The sequence below is a fragment of the Sander vitreus genome, chromosome 16 (genome assembly GCF_031162955.1).
Source record: "Sander vitreus isolate 19-12246 chromosome 16, sanVit1, whole genome shotgun sequence".
Taxonomy (NCBI): Eukaryota; Metazoa; Chordata; class Actinopteri; order Perciformes; family Percidae; genus Sander; species Sander vitreus.
Genome location: NC_135870.1, coordinates 3237595 through 3263119, shown reverse-complemented (window position 1 = coordinate 3263119; position 25525 = coordinate 3237595). Strand labels below are relative to the sequence as shown.

Here is a 25525-nt window from a genome sequence, read left to right as displayed (position 1 = left end):
ATTCCTCTACTATGAGTCTCGTGGTTATGACACAATCGTTAGCCTATTTTTAAAAAAACGTCTGCTACGGAGCCATAACGTGAGGTACAAGGTAATGGAGCCTTTTATACATTGTCGTGTTTCTTTAGAAATAAACAACGGACAAATAGAGTCTTTAAACGCTTCAGATGTAAAGTTATTCGCTGTCAAAGTGACGTCAAAATGAATGGGAGTCAATGGGATGCTAACGGCGGGTGAGTGCTTGTTAGCATCAAAATGGCGCCATAGGAGCTGTTGACAGACGCTTACCCCCTTGGAATGAACGGGGCTTCCCGCCGAACGCTGTATCCAGTTCTCTTAATACAGCCATGGGTTGAGCGAGCTCGAGAAGGAACAGAGAGAGGGAGCGGTGCTTATGGTAGTTAGATAAAAAAAAACAGCCCAACTTTTCTGAAAAAGTTTTTTTTTTTTATACAGCTGACCAGTGACAAGCGGAGTAGTGAGACCTGTCGTTTCCATAACAACAAGAAAACATGGAGAAGGTGCCAATAGATAGACCAAAGATCCTTGGTCTCTGGATAGACGTGGGCTAGTGTCGGAGCACAGCGAGTTATATAATATGAGCGGGTGCCCCCTGTTTAGGGAACTCGTGTTGTTTTATTTAACGTTGGCATTAGCACCGATCCCTCTCTCTGTTCTTTCTCTATCTCGCTCAACCAATAGAGCTCAACAGTGACTGGCCACTTTTTTAACTGCTCTGGTTCCGGAAATGTCTTTCCCCATTCAATTGTTTCATTGATGTTTCGAAAATTGCTGATATAAAGAGTTTTAAGTCTGGAACCGAGCCAACCAGCTACGAGATGAATGGTGACCATAAAACATTTGATTTGGCGCAAAAAAACATTTTGAAAACGGCAAAAAAAGGCAAAGGTACAAGACCGTGTACGTAAACGAGACTTCAATGGCAGAAGCTCGCTCTAGCCGTCCGCTGTTTCACGGGTACGGTCAACGTTTCTATGGTAACAATGAGTTGGACAAATCAGAGACGTTGCTGTTAATTCAATTGAATTCAATTTTATTTATAGTATCAAATCATAACAGGAGTTATCTCGAGACACTTTACAGATAGAGTAGGTCTAGACAAACACTTAGGATTGTGGTTAATGTAGGAATTATCCAAGACATTGCGAATAAAAGACATTTATCTCAAAACAAGGTTGGTGCCCCATGAACTTTTGGCGTCTATATGAGCATAAACAATCACTTAGTGTCATAGCTGGTTTTAAGTCTAGCATCGACGGTTACGTTTTCATGGCTTATACTCCAATTGTCAAAGGAGAAATTGTATTGTATTCTTACTTCCGGAGTCGGCTGTGGGCGGGACTGTTGGGCTCTATTTGTTTTATCTAACAACGCTCCACGTAGCACTTTTGGATACCGTAGCAGTAGCTGTTGTTATAGCAACAATAGCTGCTATTTGGAACCAAAACGCTGCCAGCTGTTTTTTTTTTGTTAACTACAAGAGCACCCTTGTCAACTTTTTCTTGTCAAAAAAGGACGGCAAAATGTGATAATGGCCTAATGGCTCCTTTATGACATTGGCGTTGCGTTGGCGTTTCCGCCTCCACAGCATCTATGAGGGTCATGAAGAAAACAAGACAAACAACAGGACATTTGATTTAGACGTGACGCTGGCACACGCTCTCCGTGAGGAAGAATCCCTCGCAGCACAGAAGATTGATGGACTTATTGTGCGACTACTTGACCGTGTGACAGAATGATGGATTGTATCTGCGTTGGACGGTTTTCAAATATCAGACGAGAACAGTTTTGCCTCTGAAGCTGCCGTTTGGAGTCAGTTTTAAATCAGACTCCCACTGAAACCGCCCGCAGTAAAATTATCACAAGCTGTCAGTTATCTGTCACAGCTGTGTCCATCTGCTACAGAAAACTATTTTTTTTATTTGTTATGTGCATTTTTTGTAACGAAATGTTACGTGATAACCACTAAGCAAACAACAGATCATGGCCATGAGATGCGGCCGAAAGCCTCAACTTATGTTGGTATTAGTGTTTGAATTATACCGTGAGCTTCTGGGGGGTACAGCTATTTCGACTGGTGACATCACTCTCCATTTTATATAGGCTTACACACATGAGAACCACTAATCTATATGCGAAATTCCCTGAATATTAGTGCAGATTCCCTCTTGTTAAGACAATAAGAATGACATTGCACAAAATGATGAACTGCCTTATTAAACCTCTCCCCGTGTCAGTATATCTATGGAGCTCCTGCTACGGCGTGTGATTGTAGGCCTAATGTTTTTAAGCTAAGCAGCAGCGATGGTTGTGGCCGCTGAGTGGAAGGGAGACCTCCGGTTAAACCATAGCGATCTTGCTACTGAACGTACCAGAGAAATGGTACAGCCCAATGGGGAGTGAGGGTTTGAAAATCGTATTTCATTAGATTATTTCATGAACTGTTGGTATGTGATGGTAATACTGCATTTAAATACATACAATTTTGGATAGGCTAACATTATATTTTATTACATTTTTTTCAGTACCCCCGAAACTATTATTTTCATCCCTTTTGGGAGGGTCCAAGTCTCATATCTAGGGGGGTCGGACCCCCCCAAGCTCCTCGTAATTCGAACATTGGTTGATATATACCTCTATTCTCACGGTCAAGAATGAACGTAAGTAAATAAATGGTTTATTTTCTAATCCACTGGTTCTCAAACTGTGGTACATGTACCACTAGGGCTCCCTTTAGTGGTACGCGGATGGACTCTCTGACATATTAAAAAATGGAATAAATTAATTAAAAATAATAATACTATAGAAATACAACAACATTTCAAAAGAAAATACTTAAACTATGACCAGTGGAATGTAATTTAAAATAACCTATTTCCTTACCTGTAATATTTTTGCTATATATATATACAGCCTGCCACTTAGTCACATTCATGACCGGAGAAAGCATAACATCCATAATTAGTTACAAGATGTGATGGCAAGAGAGTAAGCAGAGGTTAAAGAATGGTTCATATAAAATGATGATAATAATGATATAAAATGACATGTAATGTAATATAAACTGCATTGTGGCTCCCAAACTAGATTAGGAAGAGAAGTGCAGATAAGGAGAATAATATTTCAAGCAGCCCTGTGGAAATTATAGTGGATGACTGAACCAAGTGCTAGTCGCTACTTAAAGGTGCAGTAGGTAAGACTTATAAAAGTAACTTTCTGTCATATTTGCTGAAACTGACCTATTACTACTATGTTCCAGTAGAACTACATGAAGCAGGCCATTTAAAAATAAATCCAGCTCCTCTGGCACCACCGGTACTTTTTTTTTTAAAGATGCCCGGGGGCCAACGGTCTCTTCTGACATTTTTTTAAACAATAAAAGTTACATACAAATGTACTGATCTATAACAATTTTTATTTTCATTGTGACAATTATTTTTTTTTAAATGGCAAAGTAACCAAATAAGTGCCAACAAATCTAAAAAAATAAATAAAAAAATAAATAATTCTGCCTTATTTTTACCTGTGTAGTAAGATAACCGAACATACTGTTTTGGTTATATAAGGAATACCTTAAACCTACATTGTGTAATTTTTTTAATTGATTCTTAGTTCTTTCACAAATATGAGCTCATTCATGTGTAATTACTTTCACCAACTAATCAAAGTATTCTCGTAGAATCTGACATTCAGAATCATTCAGAATACGTACGAGCGACTCGCTCGAATGACGGCAGCCATGTAGCGCCTCCATCTTTAAAATACATTAGCCAAATAGCAGGGCTCGACATTAACTTTTTGAGGCACTTGTCCTTTGGACAAGTACATTTACGTTTCACTTGTCCGGGTAAAGATTTATCATTTTATAATTTTTTTGTGTGTTTTGCTAATGCAGAATTCGAACAAACCGTTGAAAGCATCCAAACTCTATTAACATAGAAAACAAACGTGTCCCAACAATAGAGTTCCCCTTCAACAAGAAAGAAGGATCTCCAGACTCATAATACAAAGTAATACGTTGCACGGTGCAAGTGGTGACTTGAACTTATATCTAAAATAATTTTGCGGACATAACAATGGATTTTGCCACTAAGTGTTGGTGTTAACGTTTTTTTTCCCCAGGATCCTTTAAAAAGTGTAGCTACTTTACAGTTGATTATTACCTGATATTTAATCCGGCAAGTCGCGGAGCTGAGGTTTTACAATAACTGACTGAAAAACGAGCAGTGGAATAGTAACGTTACGAGGCAGAGAGCTTCATGCTTCATACAGGGATACATTATTGAGAACCAGAGAATTCACAGCGAGCGAGACTTGGCGTGTTGATTAGGTTTCTATCATGCGGTTGGCGCCAAACCGAATCAGAGAGTGAAGAAGAAGAACAAGGGTGATTTGCATGAAGACGCCAACGGAAATGTCTAACTGGACAATCTGTTTCATCAACAACGATGAAACAGAAAGCATTTCCCATTCGTTTCTGCCACAGTTTATTTCCTGCAAATATAATGGTCCCAAAAGTCCCAGAATGGCACTTGATACCACAAGTGGATGGTTTAAAATATAAGATAAATGGAAGAGGCATTTGTGAATGTGGTTAGGGACACTTAAGCCCACATTAAGCCAGGCAGACACTAAATGGACTAAGTCGCCCCCAAACTAATTTTGGAACCTGCAAAATTTCAGCCAGATTTGTCATCTGCTGACATTAAAGCCCCTTTCACACATGCACTGCAGTCCTGGACTTATCTAAACGTTACCCGGACATCAAACGTTCTTTACCCCGCCAGCTCCCGGGTACATATACTGTGTCATGTCCGATTGAGCCCATGTGTGAACAGAGCAGCTAATTGTCCGGAGAATTCACAGCGAGCTAGTGGGCTTGTCGATGACATTTCTATCATGCTGCTGCCGCCAAACTGTTAGAAAACATCCAAGGGAGATGCGTAACAAAAATGTCTAACTGGAGGGACAACTAGATTCGGGAGCTTCTGCTGGCACGCCGAAATCGTCAGACAGATTCAAGGAACGCAAGAGACTCCGTTGTTTCTGACCAAATTACAAACCGGCTCTGTGACCGCAGTGTAATCTGCGTCACGTCCTGCCTCCTGCACGCTCTACCCAGGCGCCACTGCTCGCCTAAACCCAGTGGTGGAATGTAACGAAGTACAAATACTTTGTTACTTTACTTAAGTACATTTTTCACCTATCTGTACTTTACTTAAGTAGAATCAATAGTGCATACTTTTGACTTTTACTTTGTTACATTTTGCAGCAATTATACTTTCTACTCCACTACATTTCTACAACGTTCCGTTACATTTTTGTTACATTTTCTGATCAGTTTTTTTCCCCCTGCCAAAACGTCTTCCTGACCGTCACGTACGGCACGAGCTGGCCCGAAGCCCGACGTGGGAGTGGGTGAGCAGGTCAGGGATGGCAAGTGACGGTGATCCCCGTAGCTCGCCGCGGGGTAGTGGAGCTGCCGAACTCGCTGGCGGCGCCCTGACGGCTGCTGCTATGGGCGGAGATGAGAGCTCAGCTATATATATATATATAGACATTAAGAGAATAAATCTTTATGCAAGTACTTTTACTTTTAATACTTACAGAACATTTAAAATCAGGTACTTTTTACTTTCTACTTAAGTAGGGTTGTCATTGTGGTACTTCTACTAAAGTAACTATGTCTCTGGTTATTTGTACTTTTACTTAAGTACTAAGATTCAGTACTTCCTCCACCACTGCCTAAACCAAAAGGATTTCCAGGGAGTAGTGTCTGGCATGGTCAATCTCCTGTTGTGTGATACATGTGAGAGAGGTACACTCCGAACTATTAACAAACCTGATTCTTTGGTTATTGTCCTGAGTTTAAATGAGAAAACGGCTTTAGTCTCCTGTCTCTCAACCCTATCACCAGACAAAAACGTAAAGTGCAAAACCGTGGATTATATGCAATTAAAAAGCTTTCTGCAACATCTGTGCTACTACACTATCGATATTTTTATGATTTGATAGCAATCAGGTGGACAGACACAAAGACTCCTAATGAATCTCTTGCATTACACGGACTCATTAGAACCAAAAATATCAAACTAGATGCTCCCAATTGATGTGTCTTTTCATTGGCTGAAAACTTTTTGCTTTATAAAATGAAAAACTCACAGTGGATGCATGTTTTGCCCTGATTCATGTGTAAGCTTCTCGTGCTGTATCTGAAAAGGCCTTACACAGCAGCATGAACTGATTACAGAGATGCAGCAGCAGTCTCTTGATCCTTCTGAAGATCTTTTTCAATCAATAATTCGTCTCATCTTTGATTAAAAGTGCCTGGCACAAAACTTTTTTGCCATGTTTGTCTCTACAAGCTTTAGGATTTAGATCTCCCGGTCAAATGTAATAACACCCACAGCCACAAACAGCTCGGCTTTCAGATTGATCAAGGAGATTGAGCATGATAAAAAAAAAAAGTCTTATGTTTGTTTAGTTTCATTTCCACAAAATCTAAGAACCAAGTTAGTTTTTTAGTAAGCTGGTAGGCAAAAACATCCACTGGTGAAATGGAGAGGCTGTCCTCCCTGAAAACGCTCCCATAGGTTGTTTGTTCAAGAAGCAATTACGACCTATATTTACTTTTATAGTGGTGGCGCTCTCGCAAAGCAGAAAGTAAGGTGAGGAAGTATAAGAGCGCCAAATGTCCTGGTAAGGAGGTTGGTTGGGGTGGTGGATGAGTCAAACAAACACAGGGCTTTCACCCAGGAGACCCGGGTTCCAACACGTTCTCACACCCATCTCGTAAAATATGGACGCTTTGTAATGCTCAGTCATCACCGGAAAAGTACTGCTAATATCCTTCACTGGTCTCTGTCCAGAGCAACGGGATCTGTTAGTCCAGTTTATATATGTCTATGCCTCCTGGTCGTATTAGAGGGTAGGAACAAATGACCAATATCATCGTATGGTTTGGAGGACTTGTTGGAAATAAATCAGCACCAGTATGTTCGTACTGTTCATCACACCCCCAACCGGCACAGTCAGACACCGCCTACCAAGAGTCTGGGTCTGCCAAGGTTTCTTCCTGAAAGGGAGTTTGTCCTCGCCACTGTCGCAATAGCTACCGCTAATGCTTGCTCTTGAGGGAATTACTGTAATAGTTGGGGCTTTGTAAATTATAGAGTGTGGTCTAGACCTACTCTATCTGTAAAGTGTCTCGAGATAACTCTTGTTATGATTTGATACTATAAATAAAACTGAATTGAATTGAACTGAATTATGTTGTAGGCGGTTAGAAAATTAGTGACTACACCAATATCTTTTGGGATTGTCCAAAATTAACAAAATACTGAGAGGGCGTACCTGGTCCGATTTCACATCTGTACTGTGTATATATACACATACTTCTGTCCTCTATTATTTTTGACTTTATGTGCATTTTATTTTTCCTGCTTTTGCTCTTAAAGGGTACCGCTTTTTTTCAACCTGGACCCTATTTTCCTATGTTTTTTTGTGTCTAAGTGACTGATGGGAACAACAACCTTTGACATTGGTCCAGTATTAAGAGAGATCGCTGCAGTCGGCAGCGGAGAAACAAGCTACAATGTCAGTTAACGGAGCAATAGTCCATCTTGTATTTACCTTAAAGTGCTCGTTTTGCCACTGACAGGCTCAGATTAATATTCTAAGTGTCTGACAACATTATGGAAAGGATTTCTAAGGAGGTCGACCTTTCTGTTAAAGAGTAAGATCCTTTTTTTAAACATAAAAACATCCACAAAATTGTGTTCGCGAAACCCACCAGACTCCATGTAAATAAACGGTAATTTTAGCATCGTAAAATACACTTCATTCAAAGTCAGGAGAGACAAAATAAAATTATGAAAAGCCCTTTTGGGTCGTCTTTCCACTTTTCCAAACATCACAACTCTAGTTTTGGTTGAAATAAACACATAGTTTACTGATTTACATGTGAAAATATGTTGGCTCTATACACGCTAAAAGTATTGCTTTTTTTAAATGGAGTCTGGTGGGTTTAACGCTAGCGACTTCAGAGCTGTTTCTGGTTAAACAGAAAGGTCTCAAAGAGGTTTTAAAGGTCTGTCTCTGTAGGGATCCTTTCCATAATGTTGTCAGACACTTAGAATATTAATCTGAGCCTGTCAGCGGCAAAATGAGCACTTTTGTGAAAGTAAATACAAGCTGCACATTGTAGCTTGTTTCTCCACTGCCGACTGCAGCGATCTCGATACTGGACCAATGTCAAAGGTTGTTGTTCCCATCAGTCACTTAGACACAAAAACATGGTAACATAGGGTTACATAATGTTACCCTTTAAGCCAAGGTAAACATTTCAACTAATACCATGAAACTTCCCTGGTTGATTCACAAGACAATAATCTTTTGTATTACAAATGTTCTGAACTCATTAGAAAGAACTCTTTATTTGAATGGTTAGTTTTATTGTCAAGTACTCTCGCTGAGTTTATATTTTTGGTTTTGTACATTGCCGAAATTGCCTGCCGAGAAGCAATTTACTGCAGTTGAATCAGCTGAAGATTACTGTTATGTTCCCGCACAGACGGTTTATGTTTTTTCCCTTTTTATTCATGCATTTACAGGCACATTTTCTGCTCTGTTGATTAAAATGTCTCAAGTGAATAACAGACGAGAACAGAGGAAGAACAAAACAAAACCACCTCCAGGATCCACTCTGCCAAGAAGGACATACAGAACATTAATACAACTAACGATTATTTTCATTGATGTCGATGAATCTGTTGGTTATTTCCTGGATGAATGGATTAGTTGATTGGTCTCTAAAATGTCAGAAAATGGTGAAAAATGTTGATCAGAGTTTCCTAAAAAGCCCAAGATGACGTCCTCAAATGTCTTGATATTCAGTTTACTGTCACAGAGGAGAGAAGAGACGAGAACATATTCACATTTAACAAGCTGGAATCAGAGAATATTTCTATATTTTTCAAAAATAAATGACTCCAACGGTTTATTGCGCCGAGCCGAGTAGAGCTGGTACTAGCAGTGGGTAAGCGCCATTAGTGTCTTTCCTTACTTCGTTACTTTCTTTTTCGTATGAATGAAAATAATAATTCATGCTACTGAAGAAGGTGAATTAGCTCAAGCTTCAGCCTACAACTTTTCGTTTTCGGTTTTTTTTTTTGCAAGTAAAAGCAATACTGTTATGTTTATTTATTGTTTATTACTAGTGCATTGAATGTTGTAAGTTACAAATGGCCGAAAGAACTCCGCTAAACTAAACTAAACTAAAGAGAGGAAAAAAAGCATTGCCAATCCCTTCTGTTGGGACTCGTGTCTGCATATGTATGTTTGATGATGGATCGGGCAGCGTACTGTATAGCATTACACTGTACAATATAATAGGCCTACAGGGAATTTGTAAGTTGAAGTTCCTGGATCAATTATTCATTCTCTGTTGACTCAGTTCTCCTCCTCCGTGCTGCCTGAACGTGTGTGGTGGGTAATTTATTCCCCTGAACACACACGCACGCACGAACACACACACACACACACACACACACACACACACACACACACACACACACACACACACACACACACACACACACACACACACACACGCACACACACAAACACACACATATAATCAAAGAGAGTAGCCTACGTATTTACGCTGTGTCTACTTGATTTACTCCTCTGGGAAAACGTGTGTGGTGTCCCGAGGGTGACAAGTAAATTGGACAGTATGTGTCTCTAAATTGGAGTCAGGTGTTGGATGTGGGAAGCGCTGTGTGTAAAGGAGGGGGGAGAGCGAGCGTATTTGGCTGCTTGGTAAACTTTGGGCTTGTGTGCAGATGAGAGCCGTTGTGAGACGGTGCAACAAATAGGACGTGATTGAATAAGGGCAGAGGGAAATGAAAGGAACGACAAATAAAGAGGAGAGGAAAAGGGAAGGGGGGAAATTGAATCGACAGTTTGAGGAGAAAAGGCTGAGTGAAACCGAACGGGAAAACGGAATGAATGAAGATGACTAAAAGGATGAAGCCGGTGTTATTTTTTCTGTTTATGTTTTGTCAGTAAATCGCAAGAAAAACACAGAATCAGTGGAACGAATCAACCCGAAATCAATGTGTTAGATCCTGTCAGCTCCGAGCCCTTTGGTTCCTACTGAGAACGCAAATCTTTAAAAACATACACAAAGTACAATTACTCTAGTACTGTACTCATCGGTTTCATTCACGCAGGGTGTGAGGGGTTACAACCAGGGTTCAAAATGAGCACCATTTACCAGCCAAATGCTGGTAAAATATGCAAGTGGCTGGTAGATTTGCTTCAGTCAGCAGCCAAAAAAACAACGGTAATCTATTAAAGTGGCTGGTCAAATTTGAACATTCACTAGCCATTTGGCCCACAATAATCAAAACTGACCAATGCAACCCCCCGAAATATCTTATTATAATGATGAATGAAAAATATTAACTGCTGTAAAACATCATAGGTGGTTGGCTGTCTCCATTCAATGTAATGTCCTACACAATCTGGACTGTGGTCATAACAACGTATTCCCTGTTACATATTGTTACTGTTAATATTTAACAATATTATATAATATTTAATAATAAGCTATTGCACTGTTCAATCCCTGCACTGTTCACTTTTGCACTACCACCATTGCACACAGTCTACCATAGCACCCTGTCATGGTCATTGCATCACATGGTCAGTCCATACCAGACCTTTGTAATCACTTAACAATAGGGTTGGGCGGTAATACGGTAATACGGTATAAAAATAGCAACGGTATCAGTTTGAATACCGTCATTAAAAAAAATGGAGGATTAAATATTAAATTGTGTTGACCCACAAGTAAGACTGAAAGAGACATTCACCAAGGTACTGTACCTTTAAGGGAGAGGTGTTATGATATACGAGTTCGGCTGAATTATGTAAAACGACGGTGGTGAAAATGCTGCTGCTGCGGCGGCAGCCGCTGCTAGTTTTTTAATTGTGTGTGGTTGTCATCACGTGACAGTGTGGAGGAGAAAGTAGTTTTTTGTAAGTTGTTGTTATGTTATTATTGTTTCAGTATTAGTGTTTGGTATTCAGTTTCTGAACGGTGCACAAGCCAACAGTTTGGTGACGCCGTCTGAGCCTTACGTCATCATTTTTAATTAGTCACGGTAATACCGTATAACGCGGTAAAATAGGGAGGAGGTTTGACGGTATCTATCTATCTATCTATCTATCTAAAAGCCTTTCCTTCATTCAAATTGTTGCAGTTGCTGAAACAAACAGCCTCGCTAGGTAGGTGGCGATCTCAATAGATAGATAGATAGATAGATAGATAGATAGATAGATAGATAGATAGATAGATAGATAGGTAGGTAGGTAGGTAGGTAGGTAGGTAGGTAGATAGATAGATAGATAGGTAGGTAGGTAGGTAGGTAGGTAGGTAGATAGATAGATAGATAGATAGATAGATAGATAGATAGATAGATAGATAGATAGATAGATAGATAGATAGATAGATAGATAGACTGACTTCATTGTCCAACCTATGTTGTTTTAAATGTGGTTTTAAATCTGAACTGTTGTTTGAACTCTCACCCATGTAGTTGATGATGAAACCCTCTCCCTTGCCGAAGACGAGCCCCGCTGGGTCTGAGTGGAAGGTGACCGTCAGGTCGGGGGTGGTGGACGAGAGCTTGAAGGGGCCGCTTCCCCCGACGTAGCGGCCCAGGATGCGAGCCGTGACCTCGTCGCCGTCGGTGATGGTCAACATGTCGCTGTCACTGATGTTCAGTCTGAGGACGGAGAGAGAATCTGAATCAGAACACTTTATTGATCCCTTCAGGGAAAATTGTTTAGTTGCAGTTGCTCAAAGTCAAATTCAAAAGTAAAAACAAAAAAATGAGTAAGAAAAGAGTGAGTCAATAAGTGTATAAAGTAACATAGCTACTGTAAGAAATAAAAAATGTTAAGTAGAAGTAAAGTTAAAAAACAATGGATTGTACAAATTCTATTGTAGTGTGAACTTAAATAAAGTACAGCGTCAACATAAATACAGTACGGACATACAGTAAGTAAGTACAGTGTGAATATAAGTAGCAGAAGTGAATAATAATAGATATTGCACAAGTAGTCTCTCACTTCCAGACCTTCCTCCACAGCGCTGCAAAGGAGGGTCTGGCTAGTCCACACAGTATTCCTGGATTCCTGGGTTTATTGGCATTTCTTTAAACCAATCACAATCGTCTTGGGCGGCGCTAGGGCCGGACGGAGCCACGGTGCCTCTGCAAAATAGCCTCGGGAAGGACCTTGTTTTGGTGGAACATGTGTACGTTTAAAAGTTGTTTTGAATGTACACAAAGAAAGCGGAAGGCAACAGTAATCCGGCTAAAAATTAGGGACATTTGGGGGAATTTTCGGCGGCACCTGAGCCTCCCGGAAATTAAATGTTGTCGATATAGACTATTGCACATGTAACTGATGAATTATTGCACCATGTAATTATTCTACAAAATTGTCCAAGAACATTGAGATGTGATATAGAAATACGTGCCGTGAGTCCAGTTTTGACACGCTAAGTGTGTAACGGGAGCGTGCCTATGCCTACACAAGAATTTTGTTTTTCACTGAAAATTAGGCCCTATGTTCTCACATGTCCCTATGTTCCCACAGCCCCTATGTTCCTACAGTCCTATGTCTCACAGCCCTATGTTCCCACAGCTCTATGTTCCTACAGTCCTATGTTCCCACAGCCCCTATGTCCCACAGCCCCTATGTTCCTACAGTCCCAGTGTTCCCACAGCCCAATGGTCTCACAGCCCTATGTTCCCACAGCCCAATGGGTCCCACAGCTCTATGTTCCCACAGCTCTATGTTCCCACAGCCCTATGTTCCTACAGTCCTATGTTCCCACAGCCCAATGGTCCCACAGCCCTATGTTCCCACAGCCCAATGGTCCCACAGCCCTATGGTCCCACAGCCCTATGTTCCCACAGCCCAATGGTCCCACAGCCCTATGTTCCCACAGCCCAATGGTCCCACAGCCCTATGTTCCCACATTTCTAAGATTTTTTTTCAAAATTAGGCCCTATGTTCCCACAGTTCCTTTTTCATGAATTTGTATCCGATTTTATCCCCCTAACCCTAAATTTTTTTTTGGGAGGATAGGGCTTAAATTGAAGGGAAATGTAGGAACACAATTTTGAAAATGTCCTAGAAATGTGGGAGCATAGGGGATGTGGGAACATAGGGCCTAATTTTAAGAAAAATATTGGAAATGTGGGAACATAGGGCTGTAGTACATAGAGCTGTGGGACCATTGGGCTGTGGGAACATAGGGGCTGTGGGAACATAGGGATGTGGGAACATAGGACTGTGGGACCATAGGGATGTGGGACCATAGGGCTGTGGGAACATAGGGCTGTGGGAACATAGGGCTGTGGGAACATAGGGATGTGGGAACATAGGGCTGTGGGAACATAGAGCTGTGGGAACATAGAGCTGTGGGAACATAGGGCTGTGGGAACATAGGGCTGTGGGAACATAGGGCTGTGGGAACATAGGGCTAATTTTAAGAAAAATATTGGAAATGTGTTAACATAGAGCTGTGGGAACATAGAGCTGTGGGACCATTGGGCTGTGGGAACATAGAGGATGTGGGAACATAGGGCTGTGGGAACATAGAGCTGTGGGAACATAGGGCTGTGGGAACATAGGGCTGTGGGAACATAGAGCTGTGGGAACATAGGGCTGTGGGAACATAGAGCTGTGGGAACATAGGGCTGACCCCCGTGTAACACTCAGAGAGAGGAGTTATATAGTTTGATGGACACAGGCAGGAATGAGGTCCTGTGGTGCTCTGTGACACTAGAGACGGACATTACCGCTGACTCACAGCGCTGGCTGCGTGGGAGACCGTAGTACCTCAGAGGCTAAACGCCGCGTTCATCCACAGGCAAAGTGTTTAACAGTTTGTAAAAGCAGCACGGCCGTGGTTTTATTGCCCCGGAGACGCTTGTTTTCACAGCGCCGCAGAAGATTCACTTTGCAAGGCTTTGGGAAAAATGTATTTATCTGTAAAGATGATAAGACATAAATCTACCAAAGGACTGACGTATGTAATGGGATTCGTGCTTGCTGGGGAGTGTAGCTAAACGTGTCAGACCCATTTCATACCACATTAAACATTATTCAATGAAGAATGAATAAAACATTATTTTAAAAGGACAGCGCTGGTGATGTTGAAACCTTGTTTTGTTTTTTTCTCATTTAACGAACCAGTCCTCCCAACCATCCAACGGTATCGTTTGTTTATTCACTCTGATATGACCCACAGGAGCGTTTTCCTCCCTCATATCCAAACCAGGGAACGTAACGGTCACAGTTGTAAATAAGTCCTTAAACTCCTGAAATGGACGCAGTTTGGTTATGTGTAGGCACAATAACTACTTAGTTTAGTTTAGAAAAAGATGGTGGTTTGAGTTCAAATCAGAGGTTACTTCACTTTCGGTTAAGGACGTGCAGGGGCATTTATCAGAATACAGCAGAGAAAATCTGCTCATAAATATAGAAACTATTGGATAGGATAGAACAACACAATGTAATTCTGCTAAATAAAACATCACATTCATTATTAATTTCACTTGTTTTCATTTTAGGTTTAATAATAATAATAATAATAATAATAATAATAATAATGATTTATACTTTATTAATCCCGCAAGGGAAATTACAATGTTTTTACTCTGTTGTTACACACATTACACAGAGGCCTGAATTACACACATGCTCAGTACCTATACATGCACTAATGGAGAGATGTCAGAGTGAGGGAGCTGCCCATGGAAAGATGCCCCGAGCAGTTGGGTTGCTCAAGAGCACCTTGGCAGTGCCCAGGAGGTGAACTGGCACCTCTCCAGCTACCAGTCCACCACCATACTTTGGTCCGTATGTGGACTTGAACCAGCAACCCTCCGGTTCCGCTACTGCCACCCCCAAATATGTATATCCAAATACAATACACATTTTCTAACGTTCAAGTGCTGGTTTCTGAATTTTGGATAGTCGTCATGGAAACATTAATTGGTCATGTGACAAGGGGCTGGGAAGATTGGCAGAATAGGCAGCCAAGTGACAGCACTCTGATCCAATGGAAATCACAACTGTCAGATTGAGAGCACTCTAGCCTAATAGATTTGCCGTTTACAGTCCTTCCAGAAAAATGCAGAGTTTTTTTGTGATTGTTTTGGGCAAAAATCCTTAATTATGCATCACGTTTTATTAAAAAATGCAATGGAATATGCGGGATATTTATGCAATTTTATGCGATGAAATTGCGGGAACTTGCAAAAACTGCAGTTTCGTCATAAACGCAACATTTTTCATCTTTCTGCTAAGATATATGTGTGACTTTTTTGCAACGAAAATGCGGGGATTATGAAATCATGCAAGCCCCGCATATTTTGCGCGGAAATCTGCAATTTATATGGCGAAAGTGCGGCGTATTTGAAAATATGCGGACTTTGGCTGATTATGCATTGAATTATGCGATCGCAATAATCGCATTTTTCTGGAGGGACTGACTTTAATTTCAAGTCTCTGTGCGGTGATACGGTTGGCGGCTGTAGTTCGGTAGAGAGAAAATAGTTCCTCTATGAAACTGCTCAGCACCAGATCAGTGGACTATCTTGAGTAACTGGGTCTGTCGGTACGCAACCTGTGCTGCCTGCACGATCCGATATGCGCATGCGCATATATATACATATTAGAAAACATGAGGGTTTTCCCTACACTATTTGTATCACGCATGCGTTGAAACACTTGACGCCCAGGCGGCACAACTGCCGGCATATTTTTTTACAAAAATAAACACCGGAGCGACCACCACCAGACAAATCATTAATATTTTTGTTTTTGACACTTTAAAAGACCCTCAAAATAAAACCTGAAAATAACCGTTAAAATATATAACAGCTGTTACGTCAGTTCTACTTTAATTGTGCTCATTTAAAATAAAATCAATCAATGCTTGTCTTTATTGTTATTACTTTAAAGTCTTAATTTAGCTGTAGCCTGCTTTTCCCAGTGTTTAGGTTGAGTTAACGCTATTTTAGACTGAATCAAGCTGTCAGCTAGCGGTTAGCTGAATTAGCTGTTAGCTAAACTAACGTTAGCTTCCCGGTGGAGGCTAACGGCCGACCGCTACAATTACCAACGGAAGTGTGGAAGTTCGTGCATTGTCGTAAACATTGTGTGTGTGTGTGTGTGTGTGTGTGTGTGTGTGTGTGTTTCTCACAGTTGAACATCAAGCAGCACCCGTTTGTCTTCGCCAACATGTATCCTCCAGCTGCAGTCCTCTCCCTCTCCGTACCACTCGGGCCAGTTTGGGGACAGGATCACCCCACCCGGACCGGTCAGGTCGCCCCCACACTGAGCTGCAGAGAGAGAGAGAGAGAGAGAGAGAGAGAGAGAGAGAGAGCGAGAGAGAGAGAGAGAGAGAGAGAGGAGGACAAATAAAAGACACTAAGGTTAGAAAACAAAACGTAGCGTTACTTACTGACGCAAAAGATCTCCTTTAGCGTCTCGGTTAGACGAAGGGGGCTTTCAACTAAATCCAATGTCATCTCGTTTTTTTTTTTTTTTGTGACAGGACAGCTTAGACATGAAAGGGGAGAGAGAGGGGGAATGACATACAGCAAAGCCGAAAGTTCGGAGCCGAACCTGCAGCCGCTGCGTAGGGGACTGAGCCTCTGTATATGGGCGCACGCTCTACCAGGTGAGCTACCCAGGCGCTTATGGCAAGTACTCCTTATGGCATAATTTTTCACCGCGCTTGGGCGGGACTCTTGGCGTCACTTTTCAACGTGCAGGGTAATCCTACAGCCACATTAGCTACAAAAGAGAGAGACACACACTAGCCTAGCCTAGCCTACTCCTGGTTGCTAGTAGCATGCTATTGCCTAGTATCTGCAAGAGTCTAGTGTCTTACAAGTCACTTCAGAGGTATTGTCAAGTCACAAGAACGATGTTTTTGGATTTAAAAGTATCTATTTCTCGATAGGGGTAACAAAATATATGAGATAAAATGCCAAACATATCAGATATATACAGAAGTACGATGTCCTGAAGCGTTTCCGCCATCGTGAATAATTTTCTTCGACTGCCCTTACGCTGCCTTGGCTCCGATTGGCAGTCGCTTTGTCGCACCGCCCTGCATTTGCATAAAATAGACTTCTTGTCTCTGGCTCGTCGCTTGTCGCTGGCAAATGGCCACTCCCGTTGAAAATGAATGGCAGCCTGCTGCTTTGTCGCTGTCTCTTGTAGCTAATGTGACTGAGGTGTAGGCCTGCACGATTCGGGGAAAAATATGAATCACGTTTTTTTAGCTTAGAATTGATATCACGATTCTCTGCCACGATTTTATTCTCACAAACACAACCGTCTCCTGCTCTCCCTCTGACAGATCAGATAGAGACTCAGCCAAAGGAGGGAGTCTGGCACAACCTCCTCTGATTGGCCAACACTACGTTTCTGTTTATGGTAATTGTTTGTCCTCTGTCACTAACAGACACGTTCACAAACTCTCACTTAAGCTCTAAAATTGACTAAATAATTTTTTTTTTTTTATTATTATTATAATTTTTAGGGGGGCTGAGATGAAAAAGGGTCTAAAATCGCCCATGGTGAAATGTACGAACGTTTTCCTTTCAGGGTTACCTTTGCATAGCGGCTCTGTGTCATTCCAGTAGGGATCCCTCGCACTGATGCACTCGATGACGGGCGGGCCTTGTTCCAAAGCGTGACCTGCGTCGCACGTAAACTGGACCACAGCGCCGACACCGTACAGCGGGTCGGAGGTCGTGAAGTTTCCGTTCTGGAGGTACGGCTCGTAGCAGTGGCCTCGCTCGAAAGCTGGAAGAAGAAAACGAAAGAAACCTCAGATAAATAGCTTAACCCTCCTGTTGTCCTCGGGTCAAATATGACCCATTTTCAAAAAGCTTCTATATCAGAAATTTGGGTTTTCTTTCAACCGAATTATCAAAAAAAAATAGTAACGTGGATGGTTCCCTACAACGCTCTTCACAAGTTAAATAAATGATCAGTTCCCTACTTTTTTTTTCAATTTTATAGCATTTGAAAATAAAAAAAGATAAAAGAACGTTGAAAATAGTGACAAAAATGTCGGAAAAAGATTCAAAAACATTGAGAACAGTGACAAAAACGTTGAAAAAAAAAAAGTTATTTTAAAATTTGACCCAGAAAAACAACACAAGGCTTAATGTGTCTTTTTGGAAATGACATTCTTTTCTTTCTTTCTTTCTCTTCGTTATGATACCTCTCTGTAATTCCCATAAAAAAGACGCCAACATGATTTGGTAAAAATGTAACCACACATCCATAAATCTTGTTTCCACTCGCAAAGGATACATTTTTTTCTCTTCGCTGATGAGGATAAACATGTTGGAAAAGATCTTTCCATCCCTCCACAACCTGACTGCCAGAAACTGAAAGCTTTAGCTCAGATTACGACCCACTTCAGCCAAAACCGACTTGGCAGCACACGATGTAAGCAGAAACACAGAGCCCTGCAGTTCTCACTTATTGTTCACACGATTAAACTGTCATTTTAGAACTATAACAATACATCTTTTTACATTGTGCTGCAGAAAAACACGGCTTTATTTTCAGAAAGCTTCTGTACCTTCGTAGCGGATGTTGAATCCCGTGTTGTGGTTGGGCAGATCCGTGATGAACTGGATCCTCACCGCTGGTCCTTCACTGATCACTCCCTCGAAAGGGATCTGCCCGCTCCGGCCCGAGTCGAACAGAACCACGGAGCCGGCGTCCATCCCGCTCCACAGCACCAGCCTGCAAGGATGGAAACACTGCGTGCATGAGTGTGTGTGTGTGTGTGTGTGTGTGTGTGTGTGTGTGTGTGCGTGCGTGTGTGCGTGCGTGACCAATGTGAACAAAAATCTGCAGGGATGGAAACACTGTGTGTGTGTGTTTAGTTTATTTTATTTATTAGGGACCATGTACAATTTTAAACATAAATGTTACCATTTGATGCATTGTAGCAGAGTTATTTCCATCTGCAGTCCCTGTGTGTGTGTGTGTGTGTGTGTGTGTGTGTGTGTGTGTGTGTGTGTGTGTGTGTGTGTGTGTGTGTGTGTGTGTGTGTGTGTGTGTGTGTGTGTGTGCGTGTGTGTGTGTGTGTGTGTGTGTGTGTGCGTGCGTGTGTGCGTGCGTGTCTAAGTGACCAATGTGAACAAAAATCTGCAGGGATGGAAACACTGCCTGTGTGTGTGTGTGTGTGTGTGTGTGTGTGTGTGTGTGTGTGTGTGTGTGTGTGTGCGTGTGTGTGTGTGTGTGTGTGTGTGTGTCTGCAAGACCACTGCACCTGGCAATGGCGATGCGAGCAAATGTTCATCGTCAGTTTCCGTCCACTAAAAGTTCTGTTTCTGCCGCTGACAGGCTCACCGGCAATTTCCATTAAAGTCAACGTGTGTATTTCCACTGACTGCAGAACGGCTGCGTTCCGACTGCGTCCCAGCTCCGGCGGTCCGCAGCCCTCCAGAGCAGATACGCAGAGAGCTTCTATTTTTGCCGAACGCCGGAGTCGTTCCGCAGACGTTCCGCATCCAGTGGAAATCCGGAGTTAGGTTATTATTCTAAGTGTCTGACAACATTATGGAAAGGATCCCTACAGAGATAGACCTTTTAGTTAAAGAGTAAGATCCTTTTAGTTTAACATGAAACAGCCCCGAAATCACCATCACCAAACCCACCAGACTCCATGTAAATAATCAGGACTTTTAGCGTGTATAGAGCCAGCATATTTCCACATGTAAATAGGTGAATTTAGGGTTTATTTCAACCAAACCAGAGTGGTGATTGTTAGAACAGTGGAAAGAGGAACATATCTGTCGACTTCGAATGAAGTTTGTTTTACGATGATAAAATGACTGTTAATGCTTTAACTACATTTTCATGATTATACTTTAAAGGTAGAAGATAAAAACCTTCAGACTCCTGGAGCAGGTCACCACCGACTTAGGCTACATTTACATTGTTACGTTTTGGTTTAAAAACAAATATCTTTTGCTACGTTTCCCCCTCTCATTCCCCCTGCTCTGCTGTTTCCCCCTCTCATTCCCCCTGCTCTGCTGTTTCCCCCTCTCATTCCCCCTGCTCTGCTGTTTCCCCCTCTCATTCCCCCTGCTCTGCTGTTTCCCCCTCTCATTCCCCCTGCTCTGGTGTTTCCCCTCTCATTCCCCTGCTCTGGTGTTTCCCCTCTCATTCCCCCTGCTCTGGTGTTTCCCCCTCTCATTCCCCCTGCTCTGCTGTTTCCCCCCTCTCATTCCCCCTGCTCTGGTGTTTCCCCCTCTCATTCCCCCCCTGCTCTGCTGTTTCCCCCTCTCATTCCCCCTGCTCTGCTGTTTCCCCTCTCATTCCCCCTGCTCTGGTGTTTCCCCCTCTCATTCCCCCCTGCTCTGCTGTTTCCCCCTCTCATTCCCCCTGCTCTGCTGTTTCCCCCTCTCATTCCCCCTGCTCTGCTGTTTCCGAGTCCCTTAAACTGGAGACATTAGGAAACACAGACCCGTTTTGGTTCTGAATCTGCGGGGTCGTGGTGCAGTCTCACCGGCCGCAAACGGAGACCTTTGGCAACACCGACACTGACACCATTGTTTCTCCTCCTGATTGGGTCTTATCGGGACTTAAAGCTACTAACGTTACCATGGCAACTACCAGCAGCGGGCGGAGTCTCCACGCTGCCTCCTGTTTATGCCCAGTATACCAGAATGTTGAGGAGATATTTTGGTTTGGGCGTCTTAGTTTAAACAGAGATTAGTTCTTCTACTGGAGCTAAAAACACTTGTGTGCACGGGGATCGCTTTTGGCTCAAAATTCAGCTTAAAAACCAAAACTGTAGATGTAGCCTTAGAGCGAACATGTCAGGGTTTTCGCAGGCTTGGACCCAAAAATGCAGACGAGGAGGCAACGTAAGGTTTCGTAGGTTTATTAAATAAAAACGACTAAATGGGAAATCCAAAAACATTCTGAAACAGAAGACTAGGAATAACCAAAAACCAATGAAACTTCACAGGGAGAGACACAGGATAAGACTCACGTAACGACAGCAATCGGACATCAGAAAAAGAAAGCACAGAGCCCAAATACACAAGGTAACGAGGACAGTAACAGGGGACAGGTGACAAGAGGGCTGATGAACAGGTGAGACACATCAGGGCGGGGGCAGACAATCCCTAGGACGGGAAAAACCACGGGCCAACCCGTTCTCACTCCTAACTCGTAAAATACGGACGTTTGGACAGTGGCCAAGTTCTTCTTTAACCGTGCCGTTATTCCCGCGTGTCACGGATAGGGTTGGGTATCATTTGGATTTTTACGATTCCGATGCCGAACTGGTACTTTTAAAACGATTCCAATTCCTAAACCCATTCTTGAAAAACTGAAAAATAACATCAAAGAAAGGCTCTTTTATAGAGTTTTATTAAAATTGAAAATTATTAAAATGTAACAATATATTAACGTTTTAAAATACTTAAATATACATGTAAAATAAGTAAACCTAAGTCACCTAACAGTGAATGGTTATTATGCTTTTACGCCCGTTTTGGGGAGCCCAGAGGGAAAATATGGCATTTTAAAAGTAGCCTACATTTACGGTACGGTACGGTAGACTACAGAGAAAGTGTGATATTTTTTCGTCCGTTTCGGAGCGACAGAGGGAAAATATTTCAGTCGACACATTAAGTGGAACCAAAATGAGGAACCAAAATTTGCATTCTAATCCAGTCTGATTCCTACCGGTTGTGTAGGAACCGGGTTTTGGTACCCAACCCTAGTCACGGAAGCATAAGCCCACCCACGACCTTTTCCTAAACTCAACCGTCCCGTTCCCGCGTGTCACGGACCTTTTCCTCAAAAGGGACGGCAACAGTCCCGACCAAGTGCGTTTAAAGCGCGTTATATGACGTTAAGGGAGACTTTTAGCGTCAACAACAAGGACAAAGGCACCTGACCAAGCGTCCGTATTTTACGAGATGGGAGTGAGAATCTGTTGACAAGGCAGGAAGTAAAAAACAAGACATGACACAGGAGAAACAGATACTACAAAGTAAAACAGGAAACTGAAGCATGAAAACACACAAGGATGGAACTAGGTAAACAAAACACAGAATGAACACGGGTAAAATAACCAAACAAAATAAATAACAAATAACGGTGAAACGGTAACACACAGGTAATGAATTGACAAAGTAAAACAGGAATAACCACAACTGGAAACCACAACCATGACAGAAAACCCCATAAACCCCACCAACACGGGCGCTTCTACCTGTCGGTGGCTCCCAGGGACAGTCTCTCCAGGTGGAGGTGCAGCCTCTGGTCCTTGGGGGCCTCCAGGGACCAGGAGCACGAGCGGTCCTGGGTGGCATTAGGCCCGTGGTGGGGGGAAGGGGACAGCACCCGCCCTACTGTAGCGTTCTTCACAGTTCCACCACAAAGAGCTGCGGAGTAGGAGTTCATTAATTGATCTATTTAAAGTCACAATGTCACCAGTCATAAGCTGTGTAAAGCACTTTGTAACGTTGCTTTGAAAGGTGCTATATGAATAAGGGTTCATTTGTACATTATGTTAATTCAATTCAATTTCATTTATAGTATCAAATCACAGCAAGAGTTATATAAGACACTTTACAGATAGAGTAGGTCTACACCAGTGTTTCTCAAATGGGGATACGTGTACCCCAAGGGGTACTTTGGAGGACTGCAGGGGGTACGTGAGCGTTTTTTTGTCACTGTTTGTCACTATTTTCGACCTGTTCTTGCCTTCCTTCCTTCCTTCCTTCTACTGTCTTCTTTTTTCGAAGTTTGTCGAAGTTTTTGTCGCTTTTTTTCAAAAAACAATTCCGCCTTTTTCAAGGTTTTTGTCACTTTTTTCGAAGCTTGTCTTCCTTCTTTCTACTGTTTATTTTCTTTTACAAAGCTGTCGCTTTTTACAAAGTTTTAGTCACTGTTTTCTAAGTTTTTGATACTATTTTCCACCTATTCTTGCCTTGCTTCCTTCTTTCTACCGACTTTTTACATTTTTTAAAAAGTTTTTGTCGCCTTATTTCATCAGTATTTAAATGTTTTTCAGCTGTTCCTTTGCATGTTTGTCACACTTAAGTGTTTCGAACATCAAACCAATTTAAACAAAAGTCAAGGACAACACAAGTAAACACAAAATGCAATTTGTAAATGAAGGTGTTTATTATTAAAGGAGAAAAAAAATCCAAACCATCATGGCCCTGTGTGAAAAAGTGATTGCCCCCTTGTTAAAACATACTATAACTGTGGTTGTCCACACCTGAGTTCAATTTCTCTAGCCACACCCAGGCCTGATTATTGCCACACCTGTTCACAATCAAGGCATCACTTAAATAGGAGCTGCTTGACACAGTAAGGTCCACCAGAAGATCCTTAAAAGCTACACATCATGCCGAGACCCAAAGAAATTCAGGAACAATTGAGAAAGAAAGTAATTGAGATCTATCAGTCTGGAAAGGGTTATAAAGCCATTTCCAAAGCTTTGGGAATCCAGCGAACCACAGTGAGAGCCATTATCCACAAATGGCGAAGACATGGAACAGTGGTGAACCTTCCCAGGAGTGGCCGGTCGCCCAAAATTACCCCCAAGAGCGCAGCGACGACTCATCCAAGAGGTCACAAAAGACCCCACAACAACGTCCCAAAGAACTGCAGGCCTCACTTGCCTCAGTTAAGGTCAGCGCTCATGCCTCCACCATCAGGAAAAGACTGGGCAAAAATGGCCTGCATGGCAGAGTTCCAAGGAGAAAACCACTGCTGAGCAAAAAGAACATCAAAGCTTGTCTCAATTTCTCCAGAACACATCTTGATGATCCCCAAGACTTTTGGGACAACATTCTGTGGACCGATGAGACAAAAGTGGAACTCTTTGGAAGGTGTGTGTCCAAGTATATCTGGCGAGAAGGAACACTGCATTTCATAAAAAGAACATTATACCAACTGTAAAATATGGTGGTGGTAGTGTGATGGTCTGGGGCTGTTTTGCTGCTTCAGGACCTGGAAGACTTGCCGTGATAAAAGGAACTATGAATTCTGCTGTCTACCAAGAGATCCTGAAGGAGAATGTCCGACCATCTGTTCGTGTACTCAAGCTGAAACGAACTTGGGTTCTGCAGCAGGACAATGATCCTAAACACACCAGCAAGTCCACCACCGAATGGCTGAAGAAAAACTAAATGAAGACTTTGGAGTGGCCTAGCCAAAGTCCTGACCTGAATCCTATTGAGATGTTGTGGTATGACCTTAAAAAGGCCGCTCATGCTCGAAAACCCTCTAATGTAACTGAATTAGGACAATTCTGCAAAGATGAGTGGGCCAAAATTCCTCCAGGACGCTGTAAAAGCCTCATTGCACGTTATCGCAAACGCTGGTTGCAGTTGTTGCTGCTAAGGGTGGCCCAACCAGTTATTAGGTTTAGGGGGCAATCACTTTTTCACACAGGGCCATGATGGTTTGGATTTTTTTTCACCTTTAATAATTAACACCTTCATTTACAAATTGCATTTTGTGTTTACTTGTGTTGTCCTTGACTATTGTTTAAATTGGTTTGATGTTCCAAACACTTAAGTGTGACAAACATGCAAAGGAACAGGAAATGAGGAAGGGGGCAAACACTTTTTCACACCACTGTACATGGCTGTTGTTTGGTAAATCTATCGCTGGTCAGGCGGGTACTTGGCTTAAAAACACAATTCAAATGGGGTACATTATTGAAAAAAGTTTGAGAACCACTGCTCTAGACCACACTCTATAATTTACAAAGACCCAACAATTCCAATAATTCCCCCAAGAGCATTTAGTGGCTTTTAGACAGAAACCTCGAGTGGTGAGGAAAAACTTCCTTTTAGGCAGAAACCTCGGATAGACCCAGGCTCTTGGTGGGCGGTTGTCTGCAGCCTGTTCTCATGAACCATTCGTTCAAAAAGTGTACTGTACTGTACTGTACACACTGTAACTCGTTTTCCACCAACTGCGGAGCGGCTGCAGCTCGGCTCCCCTGCGTGTCGGCTCCATGCTCCCCCGTCCTTCAATACCCACCAGGTCTGGATTTTTTGCGCAACGGCTGTGGCCATGACTGACAGCTGACGTCACGAGGACCTACGAGATCTCGCGAATTCACGTATGATCGCGCGATATAACAGGATGTAGTTTCCATAAACAGAACCACAAAACCAACAACAGTTTGTTTCCATCCATTATGACATTTTCAAGGTGTAGTGCAGGGAAATATGATCCGCCGTGAGCACGGTGTATTTTATTTTGAAAATTAACCGGATTTTTTTATTTTGCTTCTGTGCTCGACTTCCTGTCCCGCACAATCTGCGCTGTGCTGAACTGCTGCGGAGCTCTCCGGCGTCCGGCAAAAATAGAAGCTCTGCGTATCTTC

General features: G+C 42.3%; 1 protein-coding gene across 1 annotated transcript in view; it reads right to left on the bottom strand.

Moving 5' to 3' along the window:
• The window catches only part of sez6l (seizure related 6 homolog (mouse)-like), an 89719-nt gene that overhangs the window by 9587 nt on the left and 54607 nt on the right, over positions 1–25525 (bottom strand). The window contains exons 6-10 of the mRNA XM_078271354.1: positions 22385–22556; positions 18722–18888; positions 17737–17931; positions 16316–16454; positions 11620–11816 (exon numbers count right to left, since the gene is read on the bottom strand). Of these exons, the coding sequence (XP_078127480.1) occupies positions 11620–11816; positions 16316–16454; positions 17737–17931; positions 18722–18888; positions 22385–22556 (870 nt within the window). The remainder of the gene's footprint in view (positions 1–11619; positions 11817–16315; positions 16455–17736; positions 17932–18721; positions 18889–22384; positions 22557–25525) is intronic.